Below are 20,986 nucleotides of genomic sequence, written 5' to 3' on the forward strand. Positions count from 1 at the left end.
GATTCCAATTATTCTCGTCAAATATATTCATGCCTTTATTTATTTACAAACAACAGAAATACTTAGTCTCTTATACATTGTTTTTGTAATTGCTCAAGTCATAACTATTGTTACCAGGATCCGCCTTTCGGTTTTCGGATCCCGGCGATTTTTCTCCTCTCCTTTTACTATCCCGGAATTTTTAAATGAGTGCCCTTTCGGGTTTTCACCCATTGGGATTTCCCTTATTGTTGCATAGGTCGCCCTTTGCGGGTTTTCAACCTATCGGGAATTTTTCTTTCTTTTTTTTTTTTTTTTTGGAAAAGTATTTCTTAAGCCTATCCAGGTTGGTAGGTTCGGAGAATTCCATGTCGTCCATTGTAGTTAACTTCACCGCTCCTTTGCTTAGTATCTTCTTCACGACGAATGGTCCTTCCCAGTTAGGCCTGAACTTCCCCCTCGGGTCGGTGTGCGTCACACGGATCTGTTTCATCACCAAATCTCCTTCTTTGATAGGACTGGTCTTGACCTTTTTATTGAAAGCCCGAGCCATCCTTCTTTGATATAACTGTACATAGTAAAGCGCTTCCATCCTTTTTTCGTCAACTAGAGCCAACTGCTCACATCGCTTCTTCGCCCATTCCGCCTCGGGAATTTCTGCCTCCACTGTGATTCTCAACGATCGCTTTTTGATCTCAATCGGCAGGACTGCTTCTGTTCCGTATACCAAGGAGAATGGCGTTGCCCCAGTCGAGGTTCTGATTGTCGTGCGATAAGCCCACAACGCGAGTGGGAGGTGCTCATGCCAGTTCCGATGTGATTCCACCGTTTTTACGAGAATCCTCTTAAGGTTCTTATTAGCTGCTTCTACTGCTCCATTAGCCTGTGGACGGTACGGAGAAGACCTGTGATGTTCAATGCCATATTCTCGGAAAAGATTCCTTACTTCCCCCTGAAACTGGACCCCGTTATCCGTAATCATGTGATGAGGCACTCCAAACCTGGTGATCAAGTGTTTTTCAATGAACTTTCTCATCTGCTTGGATCCCAGTTTGCTAAACGACTCTACTTCTACCCACTTGGTGAAATAATCGATGGCGACAGCAATAAACTTATGTCCATTTGAAGCGTTAGGCCTTACTTCGCCGATGATGTCAATGCCCCAAGCAGCGAATGGCCAAATAGGTGCTAGCACATGTAGTTCCATGGCCGGAAGATTACTGCAATCGCCGTGGATTTGACAATCATGGCATTTCTTTGCATACTCATTACAATCTCTTTCCATGGTGAGCCAGTAGAAGCCTTGCCTTATGATTTTCTTTGCTAACACCGCTCCTCCCATATGGGCCCTGTAAATTCCTGAATGCACCGATTCCATCGCCTCGCGGGCTTCTCCCGCATCTAAGCACCTTAGCTGTAACCTATCGATGTGCCTTTTGTAAAGTAAGTCGTCGTGGATGACGAACTACCGAGCTAACCTTCTAATCACTGCTTGATCCCTCGGTTCTGACTCTGCCGGATATGTTCCATTTTTCATGAAGTTCACGATATCGAAATACCACGGTTTTTCATCTGTCCCTAATAGCATTACGTCCTCATAGCATGGTTTGTGAGATCTTCTCAATACCAACGGTTTCGAAGCAAGGTTCCGGGGATTGTCCCAAACTAACACCGGAGGTCAGGAATAAAGACAGTATTCTCAGCAAATAACTCTTCATTCCTCCATTTCCACATTTGGTGACAAATAATAGCGAAGAGAATAGCCCCGTGCTCCATACTGGCCAACAAATTCCCATTAACGCCTTCAGAGAACCAGTCAATATCAGAGAACCCCATAAAGGAAGGAAGGATGTGGTGAGGAAGGACCCCTTCCCAAACCTTTCTACTATTCGGGCAATCCCTCAAAGCATGGCACAAGGTTTCCACATGGCCGCTGCATCTGCTACAGGCACCAGATACAGCCAAGTGCCTTCTGTGTCTATCTGCATTCGTGAGGAGCCTGTCTTTGACTCCCAGCCATAGGAAACTCCTAATGCGGTAGGGGACTTTGAGGGCCCAAATGGACTTCCAAATTTCCAAGGGAGGATCAGCCCTATTAGGGGTAAAAGCTTCATAGGCCGATTTGCAAGAATAAGAACCATTATTAGTCAAGGCCCAGCAGTGTCTGTCCTTATCCTCCTCCTGATTACTAATCTTCACACCTCTAATATTAAGGAGGGTCTCCAGGCTAAGAAAGGAGTCGAACTTAGACCAGATCCAGTCTCCCTCCGAGTCCACCACATCAGCAATTCTCCAGGAGAGGAGATCATTCGGCGGAGGGGTGATGCACACCTCAATCAACGGTTTGTCACCAATCCAGGTGTCATACCAGAAACTAATGGATCTCCTATTACCCACCTCCAAGCCAATCCCCGTACAGAACTCAGCGAAAACAGCACTAAGCCCTTTCCAGAGGAAGGAACAGCTGACAACCCTCTCCTTCGGGCCACCAAAGATTCTATCTTTCCTATACTTGTCGCACAGAAGACGAACCCAAAGGGAGGAGGGGGATTGCCACATTCTCCAAAGAAGCTTCATTAACAGGACTTTATTATTGTCCTTAGCTTGCCTTATACCAAGACCCCCCCTGCTCTTAGGCTGGCAGGCTTCCTTCCAAGGGACCAGGTGAATCTTCCTCCCATCCCCAGACTCTCCCCACAGAAAACGCCGATTAATTTTATCAAGGTCGTTGAGGACCGGCTCAGGGAGCTTACAGGCTTGCATGATGTGATTTGGAGCAGCGCAGTTGATAGACTGGATTAAAGTAAGGCGACCTGCAAGGGAAAGAGAATTAGCTTTCCAGCTAGCACACAAACCGTTAGATTTGTCCAAAATGTCTTTAAAAGAGGCTTTGGACACCCTGTCACTATGAAGAGGGACCCCAAGGTATTTCCCAAACGATTGTTTTAATAATACCACATATAATGATCATAACCATGAAGGTTACTTTTGCACATAAATAACATTTTCATAATGAATATTTAATCATGAATAACCATAATAACAATGATTAAAGACAATGCCTTTTTGTATTTCAATGCGCATTATTATCCAAGATAGCATATTTATTTTAGATATCATAAAAGTTATGACATTCTATATTGGGTAAGATATCTTACATAGTTGTTATTTACTTGCAATCAATATTGTGCATCCATGCATTAATAACATTCAGAGATCATTAAGGCATCGTTTGGACAAAGTGTAATTAAAGTAAGGTAATTGATGGTTTAATAATGTAGTTATATATAAAATTACTCTTATATCCTTTCATTTGTATAAATAAAATAAAAGACAAAAGGTAATTTTGGAAGAAAAAGACATATACCATGATTCTCCTTCAATTTGGGGTGTAAGGAAAATTACCCAAAATTCACCCTCAACTATCCTCACTTACTATGTTTTTCAATTACACCTTAAAACAAACAAAGTTACCTAATACAAACTCTAAGGACTTAAAAGTTTTGTTTACCCAATTTGGTAATTTGTCTATTTATAATGGCCTTAATAATTATATGCATGTTTATTCACAAAAACTGATCACACCCAGATCATCTCTAATTATCCGAGCCCTTTTATGTTATTTCAACATCAAATGACAAGATCACCTTGAACGAATGGTTTTTTTATAAAATTCCAAGACTACGAGTTTTATACATGCATTTTATTCTAATTCAACAATAATATCCAATTACACTCGTCATGCATAAAAATATGACGCATATTGAGCAAGCAAGATTTAATGAAGTATCCATCTCTATGACTTTATCTTTCACAGTTTTTTAGATTTATCATAATAACATATATGATATCCATAACATTTCATAAGAGTAAGGAACTTGAAATTTCTTTTGTGAGTCTGGGCTTCCCAGAATGACCCGTCTTTAAGGGTCGGTCTGTTTTTGGTGTTTCCATTGTAACAAAAAAAGGAACTTCAAATTTCTTTAATTAAAAATGGAACAAGAAAGGGGAGGAAACTTATATTGTTTATCATAAAATTCCAGATTTAATGTAGACAATTCATTCCCACCAATCTACAGAGAACCATATCTTTGGATAGATTTGTTGTACTGATTGAGCAAAGTTTGAGGTCGGGATTTCTATTCCCTTGGCTCCATTGTTTTGTTCTTTGTGAAACTCTATACAATCAAGATTTTGTAATCTTTTGTTTGTTAGAGATCCACCTTCACCACACCAATTGATACATTGTGAAAAAATCCTTAATCAGAGCACTTCCCTATGAGGCACCGTTGGGATCGGCCTGGGACACTTTGATGCCAAAGTCAGTGATATTTCTAAGAATAAACTGTAAGAACAAAAGTAGGGATTTTGGAAAGTTTACCTTTGATCTCATGAAGCTGGGGTATGTATATAGGTTTCTGTAACCTTCAACATTAATGGGGAAGCAGGTGAAGCGTCATGTTTAATAAATGACTTCTCGATGGTTATTAACTGTTGTGTAACGGTTTTCATAATTACGGATGTTAGTGCCGCTTTGTCCTTTTGGCATCTTTGTATCTACTTTGGAGATTTGTCAGCAGATCCTTATCCATAAGAGTATGGATGGCGGATCCTTCATCCTTTGTCTAATTATGCTTTCTCTCCATGTATGATATTGGGATGTTATGTAGATGTAGATGAACAATCATGTCATTACTCATCTTTAATTGCTATCAATTCTCCATATTAATCCCAGCATTTATCCTTAAATACCTCAGAGTTGGGGTATTCGGACAGTCAAATCTTTATTCTCTTTAATCGCTATTAATTGCCATTTAATTGTATTTAGGGAAAAGTACAAAAATAAACCTTGTGGTTACACCCATTTTCGAACAGCACCCATGTGGTTTAAAAGTTTGCAAAGTGGTACCATATACTTTATTCCGTTAACAAACACATACAAAATTGACTAACGGTGTTAAAAGTCAAAGGGAAAAGAGTTAATTTGATCCTTATATTTATTTATTTTTATAAATTGACCCCCTTATTATCTAATTATCACAAACAACTTCAAAATAAAATTAATTTCTTTTTTTTTCTTATTTCTCTCGACGTCTTTGTTAATTTCTCCCTCCAAAATCAATTGAATTTCTCCTTCTCTCTAACCTAACCATTTGTTCCTCTGCTTTGGATTTGATTTTGCGGAAGATGAGGCGACTCTGCTTTCAATTGTTGCGTTCCTCAAATGATTCAACTGATCCTGGTTGGGCAATTGATCCTAGTTGAACTGAATATTCTTAACATTCTTAATATTTTTGCACTCTTCACATCGATGAAGAAGAAGCACAAGAAAATGATCTTTTCATAGCAACTGGACGTTTATGCAGATGTCGTGTAATTGAACAATTTTCCATTTCCTTAAATGAAGTGATTTTCCCAGCTTCTTTCTTCAAAACAATTGGCCCTGAACTCTCATTTTCCATTTGAACTGGATTGATTATGTTGTTAAAAGAATCCATTGACAAAGATCTTCTGGTTGGCCGCATATCACAAATGATCTCCAAAGTAACATTCTCCGCTGCTCCTCCAGCCCTGTTTTGAACCCAGTAGTTCGATTGCTTATGCTATTTTTCAACCGTAAAACATCGCTGGCGCCTGCATATATGGTTCCGATTTATCATTTCTGGTGCTAGGGGACGTCATCGGAGGCAAGAGCTCGCCGTTTCCCGACATCGACCAACCTCCAATTCCGTAGAGAGTCGATTTCAGTGAACCGAATGCAGTCCTATTCTTCTATTGAGTCAAATCGAAGTAAAAAAAATGAATCGAAATCCATATCTCCATTAATAACACACATAATCCAAGTCACTCTGATAAAAGTTAAATACATGTTGTGTCATAGTACCTTAAGTTCAATCTGGAAGTGAGTAAGCCATAATTACAGAACATGAATCCATATGGGCGAGTAGGTAGAAATAGTTATTTATAAAGAGAGAAAAAAAGAGAGGGAAAATGAAGGGTTTGCTGGTTGGGGAAGATTTAATAATTGAAATCAAGTTGAATCCAAGTCTTGTTGATTTTTAAAATCGTTTGATTTTAGAGAGAGAAATTAACAAAGAGGTTTGAGAGAAATAAGAAATAAATAAGAAATCAAAGAGGGATGGAGAAGATAGTATATTTGATTTTTATTTTTTATTTTGGGATTTGTTTGTGATAATCAAATAATAAGGGGGTTAATTTATAAAAATAAATAAATATAAGTACCAAATTAACTCTTTTCCCTTTGACTTTTAACACCGTTAGTCAATTTTGTATGTGTTTGATAACGGAATAAAGTACATGGTACCACTTTGCAAACTTTTAAACCACATGAGTGCTGTTCGAAAATGGGTGTAACCACAAGGTTTATTTTTGTACTTTTCCTTTGTATTTATTCCCAATCATAGATGGTTATAAAGGCGCCTTTTGGTATTCTTAGAACCGTCGAGGTGTATGTACGCTCTCCTCGAGAACAATGATGGGTCTCCATTACTCGCTCTCATTAGGCGTATCTTGTTATGATGTGTCTCGTCATGATCCACGTGGCGTGGCATAATGCTAGAGACTCCTTCCTTTTTCTTCATTATTTGCATATTCACCTCTGCATTAATCATCATTAATTCCACGTTAATCATGCATAAATCCCTCTTTTAGAAGGAATAATGGGTTGCCATTATTTCTATTAATTTTCCCTTATTCCTAATTCTAGAATAATTTGGGTTGTTATTAATCATTGTTTACACAAATGGCAGAATAGTTCAAGGATATCATGTCTATTAGTCAGCCAGTAAAGTAAATATAATTTCATAAGAGAAGGTTTAAGGGTTGTTACCTACCTATCATATACAAATATCGGCCGTAAAAATTTATCACCACATCGAATTCTTGTCACTTGCAATTTCATTCTTATGGGGGATTGTTGGAAACTTTGTATTAAAACAATATTTTTGGTTTGTTATTGTTTTTAACTCGAAGCTTAAATATATAACAAATAAATGAAGTTTATAATAACTTGAAATATGTCAATATATTCTATGTCATGAGATCATCTTAATTGTATATTATAAACACAAAACGGACCAGTGATGAATGAGAAGTTGATACTCAAAATGAACCATTTGAAATGGTTTTGAAGAGGATAAAAGGAAATTAAACTTCACCATCCCACATGTGAAAGAAGAGAATTTCCACTAGTTTATAAGTGAGGGATTTTACAAGCCTTTAACCAATTACTAGGGAGAAATTCTCTCTCATGCGTAGGGGGTAGGGTTGATGCACCACTGGATTAGAGGGCACTTGTACGGCGTGAATAGCACGCTGAAATGGGGGTCCTTTAGGTCGGCCTACTTTTGCTTCGACCCATTATTTTGTTTATCCTTAAATACTTTGAGATGAGTTATGTTTATAAACATAGATTAATTTTTAATTCCAACAGTCACCTTCTTTGATTTGTTCCTAAACATTCATCTTTGTTCGTGAACAGTTGTGTCCGTTTGAGTTCTATTTTTACTGAATCGAACTGTCAGTTTTCTTATACTACGAAAAACAAAAATTTCCAGAATCTACTCTCTGAAATTATATTGCTCTCTATTTGTTCAAACTGTTCTTCTTTTATGTGCGGTGATAACGCCTTACACATGGTAATAGTTCAATTACGTAATACGTTGTATCCTGGGAGACGATTGTCAATAGCGGTGAAATCTGTCTGACAGCTGCTAATATAAGCCTCATATTTGTCTAATTTTGTTCTTTTGATTCCAGTTTAAATGTTTCGTACACTTTTGCATATTGTCACTAAATTTCTGTTACTTCAAATTTAATATTTATGCATATTGTTTTTATTTAGATTAATTACAGACAACCTAAACACCTTGTAGATAAGATTCTAAGCAGTTGGTTGGAGGAAGCCCAGGGAAGGGGTTGTCAAGTTGAATACGGATGGCTCCTGCCTTAGTAATGGCAGAATTGCTGCTGGTGGAGTTCTTCGGGATGCTGGTGGCGCCTGGCTGGCTGGGTTTACCCATAACTTAGGTATGGGCTCCTCCTTTACTGCAGAGCTCTGGGGGATCTTGTCTGGCATTAAACTCGCCATTCGCATGGGTGTTAAAAGACTTTCGGTGGAGTCTGACAATTTGGAGGCTATCAACAGGATTTCGGATAGACAGGCTGTTTGTCTTAAGAGTCAGAATCTCATTAAAGTCATCTTGAGGCTTCGTCCTGCCTTCGATTCTCTTACCTTCTCCCATATTTATAGGGAGCAAAACCGCGTGGCGGATCGCTTGGCAGCTGCTGGGCATGGGGGGATGTTAGGTGTTTCTACCCTTTCCGTTCCTCCTTCTTTTCTGTTACCTTCTCTTCTTGAGGATAGGATTGGGGTCAGTCTTCCTAGACTGATCCCGGGTTAGGTTTTTGTTTGTTTGTTTTTTTTTCTTCCCTTCTTACCAAAAAAAAAAAAGATAAGATTCTAAGCATGTTGAAACAGATAAAAAAAATAAACCAATAGTTCTAGGATCCAAATATATAAATTAATTAACAATCAATGGAAAGTTTCCATTGTGATCCCTAAAGCAAAAAAACTTGTGCAGTTTCAAACTTAATATGTAAATAGGTTGTTTCCTTTGTGATGATCTGATTCAACATGTTTGAAGCTCAATTAATATTTCATTTGTTTGGAATCTCGTTTTTGGGTACATTTAGAGAAGTGAATTAAGAAAGAGTTTGTTAATCAGACCCATAATACATTATCACAAGTGATGTCTAAGAGATCGAGAACCAAGGAATTCATACCGATTATGATTTAGATATGTTGAAGATAATTATTGTTAATTATCTCTTTACCTATCATCAGCTAACTATTAGACTTGTTTAGGGCTTGATTGGATGAAGGGTAGGGAAGGGTAGAGAAGGGTAAGGAAAGGTAGAGAAAGGTAAGGAAAGGGAATGAATGGTAATTTCTAACCCTTCCAAACCCACCAAATTGGAGGGTTCAAAATTGGATGCAATTTGTTAAAAAGAAATCCTTCAAAACCCCTCCAAACCCTTACCCTCCTAAGTTTTTTATGTTCCAAACATGGGTTTGTAGAAACCCTTACTAACCATTCATCCTCCCAAACAAGGGTTTCTATCAACCCTTACTAACTCTTAACCCCTCTAAACCCTTCATCCAATCAAGCCCTTAAAGTTATTTAATAACTATTGTTTATATTTATCTATATTAGGTATTGTCAATCTTAGTTAAACTCTAATTCATGTAATCTATTATATATATAAAGCTCTATGATCAACCCTAATTGAGGGAAATTCACTAAACACATTGTATCCTTTCTATCATATCTCTAGCTATCGTATAAGCAAGAGTTTTTATTTATTTTTTCTTTTCCTTTCCTGGTTTTGGGATCGTGACAAAATTCTCAAAATTTCTATCATCTCAAGTCATTTTCCTTCTAATGTTAATTTCTTTTTCTACTTAGTCAGCCGATTCCGATCTCCTCTATCCCGGCCAATTTTTTTTTTCTTTTCTTCTCATTTCAAAATTGTTCCTTATTCTTTCAGTGTCGCGTTCTGAAATCTGCAGTATCAATTTTGCCCCTGAACTTGTTCGTGTTTCTACTTCTGTCCTTGTATGCATTCCGCATTCAGTTGTCCGTCATTCACATTCAAACAGATTCATTCATATCTCTGCGTTTTTTTAGTCATTCCAGCTCCATGGTTCATCTACTATTTGATGGACGTGGCCATTATCTTGTGTTGCATTACTCTAATTGAGTATCTTGGCGTAGGTTCCTCCGTTTACTTTTATACCTTCTGTCTTCTGTTGGTCCCGTGTAACGTGACAAGATTAGTTCCAAGGGGGGTTAGGAACTATTTAAAATTTTCACGTTAAGGCTGACTTCTTTTTCTAGCTAAGACTTTTATTAAGTCCTTTAGCACAGTGATGCTGAGTGAGATTAGAGGCAAGCTTAGTCAAGTGGTGACTAAAACTGCTTCTATCATGAGTCAGGAGATAACACTCAAGTCTATTCCTGAACTCAGCTCTCAGATCACTCAACTCAGCTTATGTTCTTTTTAGCTTTTTACTAGGCAATACACAGCAAGCAATATAAATGAGTAAAGGGTTAGAAAGATATTACACAGCAGACTTATCTTGATTCAGCCTCCTTGCCTACGTCCAGTCCCCGGAATCCTTCCGAGCTTTTTGAATCCACTGCTGAGCTCTTTCTGGTAGAGCACAAACCTTTTACAATAGTCACTGAGTATACAAGAGTACCTTCCTCTATTCTTCTACTCAATACTATCTCTACTACTGAGTGCTATAACCGAGCAACTCAGTGTCTCCTTTCTAAACTCTAGAATTGATAAAGTGTTTGTTCTAACAAATTGAAAAACACTTTAGATGAATTAACAATCTACGCTTTTACACAAGAATAAGAATTGGTGTAAGATTTGCTTTGCTTTTCAAGACAGAAACTTCTAGTTGCTATTTGGTCAGCGTTTCGACTTGGTGAAGATCTGCATCGAATGAAGCATTTGAGAGGCCTATTTATAGTGACAGCTGGGACTTGAGTCATTTCGAATTTCGAAATAACCGTTGCAGGGAAACGGTTTCCTGTCGCTTTCACTCGGTCAGTGCTCAGTATCTTCGGCCAATAAGAACGTTGCATCTTCTGTCTTCGTCAGGGATCAGTTGCTTTTACTCAGGTTCGTCAGAGTGTCTCCACATTTTTGAAAAAGTCTTCTAGACAGCTTCCTGCTTTGTTTGAATATTTCCCAAAGTGGAAAGACTTTGTCTCTAAGTTGTTCAGGTCAGCCGCTGACCTGACTTCCTTGTCTCTTGACTCAGCAGCTTCGGCATGAAGCTATTGAGAGTCCTTCTCGATCCTTCTTGCAGCTGGACTGAGCTTCATTCTGCTGGGCCGCAAGGCTTGAATACGTTGACTGGGCTTTGACCTTCTCTTGTGGGCTTTTGGACCTTGATCTTTTAATGTCTTTGGATTCTTATAATTTAATTAACTCAACATTGAACAAACACATTAGTTGAAATAAATCAAAGCATTTAAATTTAATGTGTTGGAATATTTTATCACGGGTATTTAAATACAATTTAAATAATTTTGTCAAATCAAAATCATGTGGAAATGTGTTTCAACACCTTCCTCTTCTTATCCCTTCTTCTATCGATAAGATTACCCTTAAAATCCCCCCTTATCCTTTTTATACTATGCTACCGCAGCGTTATGTTTCTTTTCCTACCCCGTCTATTCAGTTTTGGTATGATTATTATGATTTTGTTCGTGAACAAGTACAATGTGGTTTTCTCAAGCGTCCGCTTCATTATACCTGATGATCAAGTTGTGGATATCTTAAAAAAAGCCCCTTGCAAGTGCTCAGTTCGCTATGCTTCGTTCTCATCTTTTGGTTTGCACTTGCCATCGGCTTGAAGGGGGGTGCTGGAGATAATTATTGTTAATTATCTCTTTACCTATCATCAGATAACTATTAGGCTTGTTTAGAGTTATTTAATAACTAGTGTTTATGTTTATCTATATTACGTATTGTCAATCTTAGTTAAAGTCTAACTCATGTAATCTAATATATATAGAAGGCTCTATGATCAACCCTAATTGAGGGAAATTCATTAAACACACTGTATACTTTCTATCATATCTCTATCGTATATTCAACAAGAGGTTGGATTTTTTAATGTTTAATTTGAAGCGATCCCGGGCCCTCTAGTGTCTCTGAGGATTCGTGAGTGGAGCTTTTACTAGTAGGCAAATACTCTTATGTGGCAGTTTTAGTCTTCTTTGTTGCGGGTTCAAGAATCTTTTGAGAAGAGCTTTTAGCAGCATGTATGGGCTCTCAACAGCATTAGGGATATCCACTAATTTTTGTTCAGTTGAACCGATTATGTCCTTCAATTAAAAAATACTTCTCTTAATGGTAGTGAAGCACTTTTCGAAGTAAGGAGAATTCTCAATCTTCATAGAAATCCAATCCAAGACTTTCCTTATGGACTTATATTCTTCATCATGTTTATAAGTTCTTCCATCTAAGAAACTTTTTTCTGTTGGTAAACCTTGAAATCATTCTTTTTTGGCGATACGGTGACTAGTTGTCCCACTGGGCGTACTAATTTTCTTGTGGCCTTTTTGCAGCAAAAATAAAATTATGAGTGTGTCAATGGTTAATAATACCTGCGAAGTTCGGATTACATCTAATATGACTTTTAGCCGATTGTTAGGAATAAAAAGGACCGATAAATTATTTAAAGTTCGAATTATCAAGAGTTAATAAAAAAAGATAAATTACAAGAAGATCAATAAATTATCAGAAGGTTGAAAATATAAAAGTGTAAGAAGTAAAATTTAATTGCTTGGATGAAGTAAAATATAACCACTTCTCGAATAACTACCTATAATCTTCTCAAAAATCATCCACTGTGTAACTTTCCAGGGCCTTCTCAATCCACTTAAAAATACAAAAGCTAATTTAATTAAATAATTAGCAATGAGCTGGTTTTATTTATATATTAAAATTTTAATTAAATTATATATTAAGTACAAAAATAAAAATAATTAAAAATGAATGTGAACACTATTATATTCAAATTAAAAATGGGTGTAAACAATACTAACATATGTGACCAAATCTCATGAATATTTCAATTATTTACCCTAAAAATAAATGAGAGAAGTTATGGGAAAATTAGGCAATAATTAATATTTGTTATATTATCAAATGGAAGAAAAATTAAAAGGAACAAGGTACAAAAAGAACCCCGGACGAATCATTCAAGAGCAAGTAGAGATTTTGTTGTGGTGTTCAATTGGTTGAAAAAGAACAAGAAAAGAAAGAATGTTGGGTTTAGAAATGAAATGTTTATAAACTCAAAGCTATTTGAATTTTTATTTTTATTTTCTGTCCAACAAGAGGATAAATTTTATTATTATTATTTAAAAAAAAATTAACGTGTATATTATTATAGTAAAGGTGGTAACCTTATTCTTCTATATATTAACTCAAAACAAGTGAAGTGGACATATTTATTGGATTCACCTTTAAATTCATATTACAACATTCACATTCACACCTTGTTGAATTGAAGATATATGTTATAACATTTCAAAACAATATTAATAAATCTGGACTGCTGCTTTACAAACCAAATGCTCAACCACTCTCAAAGTAGCTGCCATTCTTCCTCCTCATTTGAACACCCCTCTGCATCCTTTTCCTTTTCATTCATCACACTATCGTCTTCTTCAACTTCACCATTAATAACTGGCACTGGCTTCCGCAATTTATGCGACTGAGCTACCGTAAATAGCGGTGCACCTTCAGACTCATCTGCCAGCTTCCTTGCCAGACAACAGAAATTATCAAATTCATCTGTCCACCACACAATCAAAATACACCACATCATGTTTTTGTTGGAAATATCCACCCTAGTTCAATATTTTAATCTAATCGCAAACCTTTGTTTCCACAATAAAATCCAATCGCCAATGATGGATCGATCCATTCCAATGGAATATGCCTTATGAGACTGCCCAAAATACATATCAACAATCAAAATGATGAATCCTAACTCATATCTCATGCTAAAACTTCAAATTGTCCAACAAGCTTACTTGCAGTGGTAGGATGAAGTGTCTGCCTGTAAGTCTTCTCTGCCAATATTCACCACCTAAATAACAAAACCAAAACAGGGAATATTCAAACATCCACAATGGACTTCAACGTCTCTAATTTTATTATGTGCCTATGTTAATATTCACATTTCAAAATATACAAGGATATGCTAATTCTAAATATTGTCATACGTTAGCACTAACCATCCAAACGTCCGCTAATATCATATTGTGTTTACAAGTCATATATAATTTTACTCTCTATTTACGTTCAGGTCGTCTTTGCAGATAATAATTATAATTTTAATACTTTTATTAATTAAGGTGACATGCAAAAACATGAGAGAATAAGATAATAATTTATAATTTTCTAGTTCGCAGGTCAACTCTAACCCAACCAAAAAAATTACTGTCAACCTAAAAATGATACCTACTAAGCTAAACCAAAACACGAAAGTTAGGTGTCGATTTCATATCGTGTAATTTTGCCACCCCTAGCTATAATGCCAAGATGGATGTTCGGCTTCCACCTCACCACTGTTCTTAAAATCGACCCAGGCAGGGATTTTTAAAACACCGTCTTGATTTCCTCAAGTCAGGCGGCATAAATCGGTTTACCAAATTTTGGCCGCTCAGGCGATCCCAGGTTGATTTAGGCGGCCCTTTAATTTTATGTCAATTTTTATAATGTTAAATAAAAGGCTTTATACATCATTTGCCCCCTGAACTTGTACAAAAAGCTTGATTGGCCCTCTAAACTTTCAAAGTGTCCTGATAGCCCTGAACTTGCATAAAACGTTCAGTTAGCCCCCTGAACTTGCGTAAAATATAATCAATTGATCACTCAATTGCAAAAAACAGTAAGTTAAATGCGAAAGATGTGTTGCACACATCTTAAAAAAAATAAAACGACCAAGATCGGGTATTTCTAATATTAGAGAGACAAGTTTTTTAGTTGAGCAAGTAATAACTTCTTTTTTAATCTATTCATGAATTATGTAATAATATTCTAAGCCGCATGCAATACATTTTCCGCATTTAACTTACTTTTTTGCAACCGAGTGATCAATTGATTCAGGAGGCTAACTGAACATTTTATGTAAGTTGAGGGGGCTATCAGGACACTTTGAAAGTTCAGTGGCCCAATCAAGCTTTTTGGACAAGTTCAGGGGGCAAATGATGTATTAAGCCTAAATAAAATATTAAATAACAAAAAACTAAAGAAAAGACCTTAAAAGTTTTTCAGTTGAGCAAGTAATAACTTCTTTTTTAATCTATTCATGAATTATGTATTAATATTCTAAGCCGCATGCAATACATTTTCCGCATTTAACTTACTTTTTTGCAACCGAGTGATCAATTGATTACATTTTATGCAAGTTCAGGAAGCTAACTGAACATTTTATGTAAGTTGAGGGGCTATCAGGACGCTTTGAAAGTTCAGTGGGTCAATCAAGCTTTTTGGACAAGTTCAGGGGGCAAATGATGTATTAAGCCTAAATAAAATATTAAATAAAAAAAACTAAAAGAAAAGACCTTAAACTATCAAATGTATTTTTAAGGATATTAATTTTATTTTATTTTGGCACATTTTGTTATTAATGTTATTTTGTTGAACCCATTTTTTATTTTTTAAGGGCATTAAAGTAAAAATATTAAAATATATATGTTTTTCTAATCCTAAATATTTTATATTATTAATTTTACATCGTATAATTCATATTATATACTAATTTATTTAATAAAAAATAAAAAAATATAAATTCGATTAGTCCCAAGGGGCTATGTCTGCCCGACCACTGCCTAGCGTCTTTTACAACCCTGCACATCATTGTCCTATCCTACCTACAGTACATTTAGGCCCTGTTTGATAATGACTTTCAGCACTTAAAATTAATACATTAAGTGTTTATTGATTTTAAGTTTGTTTGATTACACAACTTAAATATTTCAGTTAAGTCACAGAATCATTTATTCTGGTAAGTCAAAAAAATTAACTTAAACTGTCAAGTTAAACATTATCCACCAAATTTTTTAAATTGAGTACTTATTTATAGTATTTATCAAATAGTTACATCATTTAATACTTTCAGCATTTATAATATTCAGCACTGAAAATTCAGTACTTATTTTTTCAGCACTTAACTTTTTGTTTTATCAAACATCTCCTTAGTTAGATTACTTAGTTCTCTCTCTCTTCCATCTTTATTTTCTTTCTTTTTTGGTCAACAGAACTGTTTATACAGCACCAACTGCCTAAGAGTCTAGGTTCAGGATCATGTTCTCGCATCTACTTTTCCACCCCAAAAGGAAAAAACAGAAAGCTTATCCACATTATTTATGCTACCCCCTCATCTTCTATACTCTGTAAATTTGTTACCAAAATAGAGTATAACCTCGATGCCTAATAAATTGATTAACCTTATTATCCAAATAAAACAAGAGCAGATAGTTATATGCATTGCAAATGTATCAGATGATAAATCTCAATGTTTTGCAATATCATCGTCTCTCCAATAGCATTTGGGAGATCAGGCTAGTCAGTCCAAACCTCAGAACCACCACCACCACATAGAATATCTGCCTATTTGTATATATTTCCTCATTACACATATAAACCAATTTTCATAAATAGTGAAGTATATAGAGTGATTTCTTCCTGCAGTTTCCGGAAACTATGAGCGCCTCCCCTTTAAATATAGGAGCTATCTTTGAAATGCACAATCATATTATAAGCTATTTTTGGTGCATCTTGACCTCAAATATCCATAGAATTCAAAAACCTCAGTTCCATGTTAGGTTGTGAAAGTAATATATACACACAAAAACCAATGTTGACCATAGAATAGTCATTTCAAATCATGTGATGGCATACAGGTGTTATATACAAGCAATTAAATAAAGTTATGCATTACCGATTGGACTTCATGCGGATCAAGGTAAAAAGCATTGTCATCCTGCACGCCGACAATATAAGTTGAGGCACCAGGTTTCCCACCAATAATGCCAAGGCTTTGGGGAAAGGTGAATGTTGCCTGCAGAGATGGAATGTACCTGGACGCAATTTAAGAACAGAAAATGGTTCATTTATATGGAAGTTTCTAAAATTCAAGTTTCATGATGCATATTATGCTTATTCTGTCAGAGAGAATAGCATAATCCAATTCCCTAAATTTTTAATACCACGTCAGTCATCAGGAGTATCTGTGTTTATGTAATACATAAATCCATCGATGGGGAGAAAAAAAAAAGGTACTAAGTGGTTGAGTTAATATAGAAAAGGATTACGAAGTAATGCCGAACAGATAAACTGGTGTAACATAGTCCTAATATAGAGAGGTCAAGGGGCAACTGATATGCTATCACATTGTTAGGCTCACACATCATGGCCACAGATGCAGGACCTTATAGCATCTGAAATATTATACTGTTAAATAATTTCCTCTAACCCCTGCACATCTACTTTACTCTATTCAAGAATGTCTCAGTAAAGGAAAAAAAGGACCATTCCCCATAATGTTCTGTTTGCAATTTGCAGCAATAAAAGAATCAGAGAACAAAGATCTGATCCAATAGCTTAATCAAGAAGTACTAACTTTACATCAGACCTCATTCTATTAGGATTGTATGCGATGGATAGTACTGCATTACAGAACTCGTATAATAGCAACAGGACCATCTCTTTTAGATGTGTTCTCCTGCACATTAACCAAAAATCAGCCAGTTGATCTTTCAATCACTTTGTCCTCACTTTACAATACTGTCCCAGTTTCCATAATCTATATAGCCCAGTAAGAATGAGCTAACTACATTACATCACCATCAAAGACTTCGAAATCCACATGAAACCATCAGGTATGTTAGAGCAAGTATTTTTGCATGGGACGTCCATAAGGCACAAAGACTCGCCTAAAAGCAGTACATCAAGTAGAAGATGCAGCAGGGTGCCCCTCAAAAAACTAGGAGACATTTGAACTTTATAAGAGATCAACTAGTTCGTAGTTACTAAAGAGCATGAGCTAAAATTAGCAGGAGAAAGTTTATTAATAAAAAAAATATTGTGTACGAAGAAACAAGGAAAAAAAGTATCTTGAGGCCCCTGATCTTTCATTTTTTGGTTCATTAAGCCCTTGATCTTTTATTTGGATACATTAAGTCCCTAATTTTTTATTTTTACTCTCATTAAGCCCTTGATGACCAAAAAAATCAGTTTTGAACATAAAACTCGGTTAATAGTTTGTTATTCATTTCAGCTGTTTTTTCACAGTTTGAAAGCATGTTTTGATATGTGTAATGTGGCTATCAGGAAACTGTAAAAATCTTATTTCAGAATGTATAAAATATAATTTCTAATGGAGATGAAATGGTAACGCCTTTTTAACTGAATTAGGTGTTCACAACTAACTAATTTGGTAAACAATAGCTTAATGCGACCAAAAATAAATGATTAGGGGCTTAATATGTCCAAATAGGAAATTTTTTGCCAACAAACAAAACAGATCATTCATACGGTAAACAGGGAAAAAGATTTCTCTACAAGATAAACCTATTACCAACCTTGGATTTACTTTTTCAAGTCCAAGAACCAAAGGCACCAATAGAAGAATCGGTGTCCAATTAGATTGCCCTCTAGAGAACTCTAAACAATGCCTAGCAGCATCTTCAACACAGACGACTGGAGCTCCACCTCGTTCCCCATCTTCATCACCAGAAACAATGTAAACAGCCATTGGAAGTGGTTCGGATTCAAGGTTGTTTTCCTCTCTATTAGAGCGAGCAAGTGACTCCCAGGAGCGGCATATAGCATATGGGCCAACCCATGATCCAGCTGCAAGACTATAAGGCTTTCCAGCCTTAATAAGATTGTGTATAGAGAAAGGTGATGCCTCAAAATCACAAAAGAGGTGCAAGATGTGAACATATTCTTGATCTAGCGGCTGCACAATTATTATTATTATTATTTTTAAAATATTGAGACTAGACATAATAATGTTGATGCAAAAAATCAATTGCATTCACTTTACCTTCAGACCAAGTTTTCTCCATGATCTACCCAAGTGATGAAAAAGCAGAGCCTGCAATGTTGGAAACCAGATAAACTGATCAATCGAATCAAGGAGAAAAACGTATAGGACCATATGTTCCAAAAGTTGTACAATAAAAGAAAAATGATGCAAAATTAATGTGAAAGAATAATGAAGCTATATACCTGAGCAACAAGCATCTGACTGCTTCGAAGCATGCAACCCCAGCCAACATCACTGGTAAGTTTTGAATCTTCAATTGCATTGAATCCTATAAATACAAATATTAAAATAGTTCTTCCTTATGTTTTGTTTGCAAAAAAAAATAAAAAAAAAATCTCATACCTTTCCGATATGTCATTAATATTCGTGATGAAAAATCATGCATGAATGCAGCTAGCTCATTGCTAGTAGTATTAGCTGCATCGCCACAGGACTCGTCTAGTGAAATCTTGTAGCACACACCTAGAAGCCATATGTCACTAGAAGTGCTAGTTATACCAGTCCTGCATGGACCTAATACACGCTCCTGGATTCTCCTCATTGAACCACCTGCAACAAATTTCTTCACAGCTGATGTCCAACCATTGTTTCTAGTATGGCTTCCCTTCTTCTCATAAGCTGGTGACTCGCAATAAGTTTCGAAAACTGAAAAAGTAGAAGAAAAGAAGCTTGACCACAAAGAACCCTTGGGTAACTTACTGCCACTAGACCCTGGTTCTGAACAATCAGATGTCAATGATGTATTCAGGCTATCTGTTGTAGTTTTAGAAGAGCATTTTGAGGAAACCCTCTCACAAAATCCCTTCATTAGCTAGTCATGGAGCAGGGTAAAACAATTGAATCGGCTCATAGAGGCAACCCAAGTTTTGAATATTTTATCTGCTGAAAGTCAAAAGGCAAACTCAGTTTCCAGCGGTATCAAGTTCTTATCCGAATATGTAGATAAAAGTACACTGCATAATGCTATCATACGTCAGAAGCAAGCAGGAAGAACATAATTGGGTCAAATCTGGAGGCGAGTCCGGAGACAAACAGAAATTATACATAGATATTGTCGCCAAAAGTAAGTTGTTACCTTTCCGAGCAATTGGGAACAAGTAGAGACAAGTCAGACATATGGATACGTAATCTCAAAACGAAAACATGGCAAGGCAAAAGGAGGAAAGAAATCATCATGAAATGATAGAGTCAAAAACATAAAATCGCAACCAGAGTCATGAACAAAATAACCACCACTGTCACACAGTGATACACTCAATTACAAAGAAAAAAACAGAGGCCTAATTCCCTACCTTTAATATCTGTATTAAATAGAAACAGGAAAAATTAATACTAATAATAATAATAATGCAGTCGTTGCATCATGATTAACTTTTTTCAAGAAAATTCTATTAGCAAGAAAAGTAAGAAACCATTGAATTCGTGACCTGAAGGATGATGTAGTGTTCACGCGCTAATGGAGGTTGATGAATTGGCGGAGGCGGAGGCGATAGAGGCACAGAAGTAGGTGGGTCTCAAATTAACAATAATAATGATCAGGGGCTATGCTCTCACCTCATGTACGAGTCTTTTCCTTGGCCAATCTTGATCTCTTATCTGAGAAATCACCCTCCGGGCCGGGGAATTGGCAAGAAAACGAGTATCAGGTGGAGTTGACTGAAACGCTGCCCCGGCGACGGAGATAGCTGTAATAGTTGGATTTTGAATTAACGTGTTGTGATAATTGATAAACAAGTTGAAGGTGTAGGCCGCAGCTCTAAAAAGTCCCATTAGCCCAAAGTTAGTGCATTCGACACATGTTTTTATTGTGCTTTTTCAAGAAAAAGAAACAGAATTCTTTGGGCATAAAGCCCATTTGGGCCTAAATCATTCTATTCAAATCACCAAAATGGTCCCTATACTATTTACAATGTAGACAACAACACTAGACCAAGTTCTATTAGCATCCAAACACCATAATTATTAGGCCAAATTTAGAAGAAGATTCAATTCAACATACAAACAACACTCCAAACATTCCGACTAGCCTTAATATTTCCATTTATACTTCCTCTTGGGTAAAAACCTAATCTCTTCATTTTGAACTTTCATAGAGCTTAATTTATTGGTGAGTAAAAAAGCAATAATTACCAAGAAGATGAGAGAAAGCTTCATAATGAGAGCTCGATTGCAAAAATCGAAGGATATACTAAGAAAGGGAAAATGGTGAAATATTTTCCACACGGAAAACTAGTGAAAAAGGTAAAAGAAGTATGTAAAAATTGAACTCTAGGCTTTCTCTATTTTCTCCAATTCGAACCTAAAAATCAAATAACATGCATCATCTTCCAA

General features: G+C 36.2%; 1 protein-coding gene across 4 annotated transcripts; it reads right to left on the reverse strand.

Moving 5' to 3' along the window:
• Positions 1 to 13,026: 13,026 nt before the first annotated feature.
• LOC136201007 (cysteine protease ATG4-like) lies at positions 13,027 to 20,422 on the reverse strand. 4 transcript variants are annotated; one of them, XM_065991563.1, is made up of 9 exons: positions 20,210 to 20,422; positions 18,998 to 19,534; positions 18,838 to 18,923; positions 18,653 to 18,703; positions 18,186 to 18,565; positions 16,544 to 16,682; positions 13,629 to 13,684; positions 13,473 to 13,543; positions 13,027 to 13,386 (listed from the first exon to the last, which is right to left on the reverse strand). In XM_065991563.1, exons 2-9 carry the CDS (start codon positions 19,461 to 19,463, stop codon positions 13,178 to 13,180), a joined length of 1,458 nt encoding a protein of 485 aa, XP_065847635.1. In that variant the 5' UTR covers positions 19,464 to 19,534; positions 20,210 to 20,422; the 3' UTR covers positions 13,027 to 13,177. The 4 variants fall into 4 exon arrangements, with proteins under 4 accessions (XP_065847635.1, XP_065847624.1, XP_065847610.1 ...); XM_065991552.1 differs by having other exon boundaries at positions 18,998 to 19,537; XM_065991538.1 differs by having other exon boundaries at positions 20,083 to 20,422.
• Positions 20,423 to 20,986: the final 564 nt, after the last annotated feature.

Source organism: Euphorbia lathyris, chromosome 1, assembly GCF_963576675.1.
Source record: "Euphorbia lathyris chromosome 1, ddEupLath1.1, whole genome shotgun sequence".
Taxonomy (NCBI): domain Eukaryota; kingdom Viridiplantae; phylum Streptophyta; class Magnoliopsida; order Malpighiales; family Euphorbiaceae; genus Euphorbia; species Euphorbia lathyris.